This window comes from Hipposideros armiger, unplaced genomic scaffold, assembly GCF_001890085.2.
Source record: "Hipposideros armiger isolate ML-2016 unplaced genomic scaffold, ASM189008v1 scaffold_497, whole genome shotgun sequence".
NCBI lineage: Eukaryota > Metazoa > Chordata > Mammalia > Chiroptera > Hipposideridae > Hipposideros > Hipposideros armiger.
In genome coordinates, this window is record NW_017731847.1 from 815,755 (window position 1) to 825,223 (window position 9,469).

A 9,469-nucleotide genomic window follows, 5' to 3' on the forward strand; every position below is an offset into this window, starting at 1 on the left:
GACAGCTCCCAGTTTTTGGACAGATCTGGACGGAGTCCTCACTAGCTGGGGTAGCCAGAGAAGCTGCCTGTCCAGGACACAGTGGGAGGGCTCACATGTCTCCCTGAAGAGTTAACACTCCCTTCCCCACCCCCAGGGCAGGGATGGACGTGGGGGCTCCTCTCCCCCGTCAGCTGTATTGTCCTCCACTGCCCTTATCAGCAGGCTTAGTGCTTCTGCATGTAGTCACCCATCCCTCACTAAAATGTCAGCTCCACGAGGCACAGGCTCTGCCAGTCTCTCCAGCACCTGGAGCGATGTCTGGCACATAGTATATGCTCAGTAAATATAAATTGCCTAAATGAGGGAGCTGAGCAAATCAGCATGGGCCAAAAAGTCCTCTAGGCATCCTGACCAGTGCCCTCTCCAGCCCCCCAGCACCCCCCCCAACCCCCAAACCAGGTCTCTTCCACAGCATCCTTTTCACTCTCTTGCTCAAGAAACTAAAGTGGCTCCCAATTATCAACCTTATCAGGTCAAAACCCCTCTGCTCTGGTTTCAAGACCCCCTGGAGCTGCCCCTCCCCACCTGATCAAAGGTATTTCCCTGCTACTCCTCCCCACTGGTCAGGTGACCTCTGGGAGCAACCAACCCAGAAGAGCTGGCTGCTACCTGCCTGGCAGGGCCGCCAGGACAAATGCAGGAGACAGTACCGTGCTTGGCTGGTCTTCTAAAAATGGGAGCTGGCATCATCTGATGCTGGAGGCTATTGCTCAGAGTGAGTGACAGCTGTGGGGTCTGAGGGACGTGGGTTCAAATCCCAGCTCCACCATTTTACTGGTGGGTGATTATGGACAAGATAATTTACCTCACTCGAAGGCCAGTTTTCACATCTGTGAGGAAGGGATAATAACAGAAGCTATTTCCCAGGCCTACTAGTACATTTAATTTAAGACAGTGTGTCCGATGTGCCCAGCAAATACCTGGTCAAGAGGAAAAACTCAACAAATGGCCTTTGTCATGATTATCAGCATCCTCAACGGTGAGCCTGGCTAAAAACAGAAGGACTAGCTTGTTTCTCTGCCATGATGACTGTGGTTTAGCATCATCATTGTCCTTAGTTTATTGTGTGACACTGTCTGTCCAGAGAGGCCCCTCAAATCTGTCACTACATTGCTTGCCCTGGTTATCTGGGCCAGGTCTGCTTTGCTTGGTAATCACACTCAGCTGTACGGTCATCAGCAGACTGTGGGTGCAGGGCCAGTGCATACAGTGGTCTTGTGTCCTGCACTGAGGCACCACCTGAGGGGACCAGCGGGAGAGTGGGGATGAAACCCAACCAGCATTTCGCTTGGCTTCTTCCAAAATGAGGAGTCTTTTCCACTTACACAAAGATGCGTATGGCCCAGCCCAGGCACTGAGTTTAGAGGGGAGGCTCTTTATCCTCAAGTTGTTAGTTCTGGGAATCTCCCATCTGTTTGCTGTTTCCCAGATTCCCTTTCACTGTCAGGTGATGACACCACTGTCGGTCCTCACAGCTTCCAGAAACTTCACTTCTAGTCTCCATCCTGCCCACTCCACCCCACCTTTCTCTTTTACACTTGCATCCATTCATCTAACTTACTGCTTCTAACATGCCATGATCTGGGGCAGCATTTCTCACACCATTCTAACCTCAACCCACAGTAAAAAAAATATGTCTTATATCACGACCCCCCACACACATGTATATATAAATAACCAAAACGAAGTGTTCATGAAATCACCTTTACTATTTACGTTGTACTCTGATATACGCTATTTCAGTTTTTAAAAACACCTATGGGTGTGATCAACAAATAAGATGAATGTTTAAATAAAAAAATGTATTATAGTAAAAGACACATTGCCATTAATCCCCCTCAGAATATTCCCCCTTACTTCGTCGAACACACTTATCCCATCGTTCTTGCCACTTTCTGAAGCAGTCCTGTAAGTCCTCTTTCGTGAGTGTCTTCAGTTGTGCTGGCGTGGCTGCCTCGATGTCCTGAATCATTTTGACTTGGGGGGAAGAGCCAGAAGTCTCACGGTGCCAGATCCAGTGAATAAGATAGATGAAGACACACTGTAATGTTTTTATTTGACAGAAATTGCCATGTACCAGAAGAGATGCGTGACACGAGCATTGTCATGATGGAGGACGAAGTAAAGACACTCACGAAAGAGGAATTCCAGAACTTCTTCAGGAAGTGGCAAGAACGATGGGATAAATATGTTTGAAGCAGGGGGGGAGTATTTCGAGGGGGATTCATGGCAATGTGTCTTTTATGGTAATAAACTTTTTTATTTAAACATTCACCGTATTTGTTGATCACACCTCACATCTTGACCCACTAAATTGATTTCACCTCCTTAATGAGTCTTGACCAGCACTTTGAAAATCACTGGTTAGGATTTAGCTGCATAAAATGAGGTCCTTGGCTGCATTTCCAGCAGCTGCTGCAGCGAGCACCTGGGAGCTTATTAGAGATGCAGAATCTTAGGCTCCACCCCAGACCTCCTGAACCAGAATCTGCATTTCCACAAGCTCCCAAGAAAAGCCCTTAGTAGAACTGTATCTACTAAAATAAGCGCCTGGGGCTGTCTCATAAGTGAAAATGTAAGCCTGCCTGAGTAGGGGCATGAAAACTCTGTTGGAGCTTCCCGGGGGCCCTTTCCCCTTGGTTATACTGCCAGGGAGTTGCAGAAAGGTGCCATCCCACTGCCTGTGACATCTGAAAATCAGACGTGATGTTGTTCTATGTCTGTCTCTTCCTGTGGCTTAGTCACAACTAGGAACTTTGAAAGTCAATGTCAAAACACAAAGCTATCTCACTCCCTCTACCTCTGACAGTGGGAAGTTCACAGAGCTTTTGTTTCCAGGAATAAGCTCCCGGAAAATGAAGAGACTGAGGACCAAAAATTAAGAGTCCTGGGTTGAGGCCACATCTGGCCGTTAGCATCGCAGCTGTTTCTTGCACTCAAGGAGCCTCAGTTTCTCTGTCATTGAATGAGGCTGTGCTGGTGATCACCTCTAAACTCCCACCTCTCAAAATCCCCAAAGTTGTCCCTTGATGTGACATCACCTTCTCCCAGACTTGCTCCCCTGTGGCCTCAGCCAGGGTCCTGCAGGTGGTCCTAGGGCCTATACTGCCTTCATAGCTCTGACTCGCCCCAGCCTCAGGCAGACACTCAGGGTCGCAAAGGGGGCGGGGAGGTGCAAATCCTCTTCCACTTCCACAGAGGGACCCATGAGTCTCCTTTTGTGAGTGGGGAGCACTCAGCCCTTGTGGATCGGGCCCCACCACCCCAACCCTCCTCCTGTCACTAGACATTATGATCATCCTGGGGGTGGATTTTCCACTGCTCTACTGCACATCTTTGTCAGGTAAATAAACACAGAGAAGTGAGCTCCACAGGGAACTAGCTTGTGTGCTTCCCTTGGCGCTGACTCACAAAGCTAAACCAGATTTGTTTTGTTTGTTTACCTCCCTGCTGAGGCAAATCATCCCTGTTGATTAGAATGGAAGCTGGAGGTGGAAGGGGGAGGGGGTGAGCTACTGGGAATAAATATCAGAGAGAGAGATGCCCAGCAATGGACACCCAATTTCCAGGAATGTTCGAATTGGGGCTGACATTACCCAGCCGTCTGAAAGATCAAGTTCTCATTAGGTGTCAGCAGTTCGCTTATTTGGGATGTTGTTGACAGGAAAATGAGTCATTTAGTGTACCTTATCTTTTAAGACTGTTAGCTATTTAACTACGGGCCAGAACAGTGTTGTCTGAATATTTTCAGAAGTAAACATGAGTCATGGAATCAAAGATGAGAAGTATAGGAGACGCTGTTGGTGCCCGGCCACGGCCCTTGGCTCCCAACCGCTACAGTCTGAAAGCGGGCAAATGTTGAACACTGCACCTGGCTCTGTGCCTGACTCAGCCAGTGAACAGGGCAACTTGGAAAGCTGGGGAGTCCATACCCCTGGAAGCAGCCTTCACCTCCTCAGGATGGGATGTGGGTGGATAACTGCTTCCTTCCCCCTGGGTTGGGATGACTCAGGGTGTGCTCTCACTGTCCCCTGGAGGTCCCCTCTGGGGTTGAGTTCCAGCTCCCACGGTGCTGAGTGGCCTGAGAGAACACTCTTTTGAATTCCTTCTCTCCTCTGTGGGGATGTATTTTGGGGTCTGCTTCTGGAGAAATTTAACCGAAGGCAGTAGGACTAGTACCTCAGAAGCTCTAAATAGGTCACAGTGACCCTGTATTCTGGGTTGAGTAACCAGGGAACAGGCTGGCTCAAGGGGGGAGTAAATTCCTGTCACTAGAAATGTGCAGGAAGACCTGCTGACCATCTCAGAGGGGCCCCACTGAAGGGGACTTCAAAAAAGTAAAAGGCTTGCATAATTGTATTTACCAAGTTGATGACTGAACTTTCTAAATCCCCACTTGTCCTCTTGTACCCTCTCACCCAGTAACCTTGAGTTAGGCACCCAAGGGAAAGGAAGGAACTGAAGGGTACTTGACCTTGGGCAGAACAAATCTCCTGGGCCTCGGTTTCCTGATTTGGAACATGAGGGAGCTACCTGAGGTAACATCTAGGGTCTTTATCAGCTTTGACATTCTAGGCCTTGGTGAGCTGGTTGTGGGAGTGGTCTTTGAATATGGGGGAGACAATCCAGAGGGCCCTATGGGACCCGAAGAGAAGCCCCCCCACCACCACCACCCCGTCTCTGAGGCTCAGGGTTCTCAGCTGCGGTGAGGGGACTGGATTAGATGACCTCAAGGTCCTGCTTGGCAGCAACACTCAGGGTCTTCAGATCTGTCCCCAGGGCCCTGTTTTTCCTCATCACCATGGCTTGGGCCGGGAATGGAGCCCAAATCTTAACCTCTGTGTAACTGTTGCCAGATAACTCCTTGGAGCAGCCCTGAGCCCCAAACTACTGGCCAGCGTTGGCATTTGGACAAAATGAAACAACAGAGGTTCCTTACAGAGCTCCCCGCCCATCTTCTCAAAACATGCTGTCACTTCCCGCCACCTGCTCTGAGGAACGGGAGCCACCTCCACACTCTGGGGGTCTCTCCTATCCATGCATCTTCCCTGTCTCAGTCCCCACCTTCCCTTTAGTCATGGAGAGACATGCTCTGTTCCCCGTCACAAGAATGCCAGGCAGGGGACAGCAGGGACACTTGGGGCAGCAAGGTCTTCCCAAGGCCTGTGCAGTCATACCCCATATTCTACTCAGCCCTGCCAGCGCCTCAAAAATCAGGTTGTGGCCAGGAAAGCAGAAGGGTTGATCAAGCAGTCTTCCAGTCCCTGGGCCAGCCGAGCAGGAAGTGGCTGGATGCTTTACAACCCAGGTCACACCTGCCTACCCCAACTGCCCTAAGATCCCCACCCAGATTAAAGATCCTGCCAGCCTACCCCATGGTTTCCATGGCTTCTAGGAAGTGCACTAAAAAACCTCTTAGACAATTATCAGAAGGACCAAGGTTTTGCCTTAGTCTGGAGAGCATGGAAGAGTGTGATCTTCAACAGGTCACTTTAGCTTTTCCACCTCTCAGCTCTGCCATTTGAAACACAGGCATACATATATTAATCTACAGCCTGCTCCATGGTTATGCATTACTTAAGAAAATGAAGTTAAAGGCCATGGCCAATACATTTCCGGTGGTTATATTTGGGTGGATTTGATTGTTTTATATATATTCTTCTTATGCTTTCCAGTTATTTCCCAATTTTTTACAATAAGCACATTTTACTTTTGTAACAATAAAAATTAAATATAATTATTTAAAGGGGTGTTTTACATACATACAACTGTTTACTGTTTAGCTGTATCTGGCTTCCAAACTGGCAATGTCCCCAACTCTTTGTCTTTAGGCTAGATTGGATCGTACAGCTCATCCGACCCCAACTCTCATCTTATCATCTTATCAATGAGGAGACTGCCACCCTCACACTTGACGGTGTCAAGTGTATTCTCTGCAAGGAGAATTCACATTTACCTCCTCTGCCTTCCTCACCAAGGAATAAAGAAAACCCAGCAAAGAAGTAGCGAATGGAGGGATGTTAATTCCTTAGAGAAAAAGGGTTTATGCATTATATTTATGTCCTTTAAACACATCAGCCTTTCTGCTCCCCTCTACTCACGGAGTCTTCCTGGCAACTTGCAGATTTCCCCCTCACCCAGGAGATCCACTGGAGCTTCACATCTGGCTTGGGCCTGGGTGCCTGGGGGTGGGGTGGCTGCCGCGGTGCTCCCAGGAAAACCCACCAATGCTCCCTCCTAGAGAGAGGAAAAACCAGGGCAGTCGAAGATGAACGTCTGGGTGAAGTCTCAGTCACCCGTAAATGTATTACAAATTTTAATCAAACAGAAAGGGCGCCCACCTCTGTATCTACCTTAAGGATAGGAACCGTGTATGTCTTCAGCTTGGTACCATTAACATCTTGTACACAGTGGACACGATAAATTTCATCTTTCCAATTCAAGCTTTTCATCCATGTGCCTAACCCAACCAGATTATCCTCCCAGATTTGACTTGCAAGCTGGAAATCTAAGGGCCTAGGAATACCCACTGGGACCTTAGTGAGAGGACACAGGGGACTGAGGAGTCAGGATAAAAAGACCTTAAATCAGAAACAATTAAACTACAAGTAAAAAACTGCCTTAAAAAAAGAAAAACAAGGATAAATTTCTGAACCTCAAAGTCCCACGGAGGGAGGTCTGTAGCATTACAATTTTACAATCAGCTTAACCCCTAGAGGTAATTTGGCTCATCCATCAGGATGAGGGGATGAAAAAAGTGACAGGATTTTGTAGAAACAGGAGGATCCTTCGGGCTCATGCCCAGGCACAGGCTGCCACATCGTGAAAAGTAAAAGTGAAACCAGTCCCACCAAGAGTCATTTTCTCACTCTAGGATCTTCAAGAGCATGGCATTCATCTCTTGGTGTGAGAAGGGCAATCATCAGTAAAAGATTTTAGATCTTTTACTCCAGAAGCCTTGGCCACTGCAGAAGAGGGTTCAGCACCTTTTGGGGGTAGTTTCCACCATTTCTGTCCGACACCCCCCCACACACACACACACTCAACACACACACCCAGTTGGTACTGTTTCCCAGGTAACCCAGGCTCAGAGGCTGTCACCTGGCAGTAGGGGCTTGCCACGCTAGAGAGGGGCTTAAGACCTAGGACTACCAGGAAGCTCCTTGTCTACTCCACCCTCTTCCTGGCAGGAGGAACGGGGAATTCCAGAGCTGTGACTGGGAAGTGCCCGCCAGGGAGCTGAGGCTGAGAGAGCTCTAGGCTTTGGCATGAAGGCCAGGGAAAGGTCTGATAAGATACAGATATGGATCTTGGAGAGATGGGAGTGGGACGGTTCTGAGGTTCGCTGGGAAATATGGCAGATGAGAAACTGCTAAGGGGGACCTGTGTGCCGGCTGTAAGGGTCTGGCTTGTGCAGGAACTTCCAGAGGCTTCACATCTGGTTGGTGTAAGGGGGAGGAGGAGAGGAGGAGGAGCATTACACAGCACAGAGGAGCTTCAGGACGAGAGAGAGGGAAGGGCTGGAGATGAGGGAGGTGGAGGAGAGGGAGGGGCGGTGAGGGATGGATGATGAGGTTTGGGAATGTGTGGAAAAGCGAGATTCCAGCCGGGCTGGGGGGGGGGAAAGTTCCGATAAACTGGATATGGAAAATGAGGTGGTGGAGAAGGGCTGGTGGGCTGGTGGCTCCGCGTCCGCGCTGTGTGATTCAGCTGCCAAGCTCTTACCTGCATTACAGGTGGAGGTGAGGGAGCCACTGGGCTGTCGTCATGAGCGCTCCAAAGCCTGCCGCTGCTGGGCCCTAAGCCGGCGCTCTCAGACCCTCCTTTCCCAAATCCCTAACTTGGCCCGGAGAACTGGAAGGTCTCGTGGGAGGAAATCGCTTAAGTGCCGTGTAGTGTGCGCTCAGGTTCCCGGGCGAGCAGGCGCACAGGGCGCTCCGGTAATCACTATCCTTCCGGGAAACGAAAACGAAAGAGCGGGATCCGGCTTCCACTCCCGCCCCAGAGGGCTCGGGGGAGGGCAGGGGCAGCTTCTGCAGAGCTGGAGCCCCAGAGCGCTGTGGCTCCGCCGTGAGACGTCGGTTCTGCTCGCATCCTCCCGCCGCCGGTGGACAGCCTCTCAAGCAGTCTGGCCCTGGTGCCCAGGGTGATGAAGGTGGGATTCGGAGGATCTGGGGAGCCGAGGGAAACCCTGTTCCTGGGCTCGGGACGACCGACCAACTTTATGTCGCCCTTGTGCTTCTCCGCAAGATGGGAGGGGGTTGCCCATGCTGTGGGCCTGGACCCAGTGCCTCCCCCCGTTAAGTGTAGGTGACCTTCCTGGGCCTGCCGTTTGGCTGGGTGGAGGCCCCGCCGCCTGGGGCCCGAGCGCCACCATCAGAGCTGGTGTGGTGCTCTTCCTGACCTGGACCTGGGCACGTTTTCCCCAGCCTCCTGACGGCCCCAGGCGTGGTGCCCACCCGATCGTCACCCGTGTGCACCTGCCTCAGCCCTCCAATCTTGAGGGGAAACCGAGAGAGGTTGTAAGCACGACAGCAAACCAACATACTCACCGAAGAAAAGGAGGGAAGAAGGCTTAATAACCTTCTGCCGAAAATCTGAGGGTGTAGATGCTGTTATAAAGAAGGCTTGGCACTGACATGTCATGAGCTAGCCAGCTCCTAGAAACCAGCAAGAACAAGAAACCCAACAGAAAAATAAGCAAAAGATATGAATAGGCATTCCACGTAAAACAAAATGTCCAATGGTCCCTGGACATAGAAAAAGATGCTCAGACTCACTCAGTATAAAAGATGTGTGAATTAAAGTTATTCTGATATCATGTTTTTACCCGCTAATGTAACAAAAATTCAAAAATTTAGTAATATAATCTGCTGGAGAGGCTGAGAGGAACAGGCACTTCACTGGATGTATAAAGGGTACAATCTCATGAAGGGCAGTATGGCAGGATCTAACAAAGTTAGAAATGCTTCGCCCTTCACCCAGCAATCCCACAAATGGAAATTTACTCAACAGATATGAGGCCGGACAATTAAGTTTGCACTCATCCTAGAAAAAGTGCTACACACCTCATTGCTGAATATCATTACAGTCACCTTCGAAGTACTCCCCTTGGGAAGCCATGCACCGTTGCCAGCACCTAGCCCACTCTTCAAAGCAATTTTGGAATTCTTTTTCTGGAATGGCTGTCAGAGCTGTCGTCGTATTACCTTTGACGTCCTGAATATCATCAAAAATTGAAATATTGAAAGTCTTCCTTTCAATATTTCCTTTATCTTGAGGTAAAGAAAGAAGTCATTGGGGGCCAGATCAGGTGAGTAGAGAGAGTGTTCCAATACAGTTATTTGTTTACTGCCTAAAAACTCCATCACAGATAGTACCGTGTAAGCTGGTGCATTGTCATGATGCAACAGCCATAAATTGTTGG

The 9,469-nt window shown here is 49.6% G+C and overlaps 1 protein-coding gene across 1 annotated transcript in view; it reads right to left on the reverse strand.

Moving 5' to 3' along the window:
- The window catches only part of ETV7 (ETS variant transcription factor 7), a 29,092-nt gene extending 19,977 nt beyond the window's left edge, over positions 1-9,115 (reverse strand). The window contains exons 1-2 of the mRNA XM_019667437.1: positions 7,768-9,115; positions 6,144-6,279 (exon numbers count right to left, since the gene is read on the reverse strand). Coding sequence (XP_019522982.1) covers positions 6,144-6,279; positions 7,768-7,773 — 142 coding nt within the window. The 5' untranslated portion in view covers positions 7,774-9,115. The remainder of the gene's footprint in view (positions 1-6,143; positions 6,280-7,767) is intronic.
- Positions 9,116-9,469: the final 354 nt, after the last annotated feature.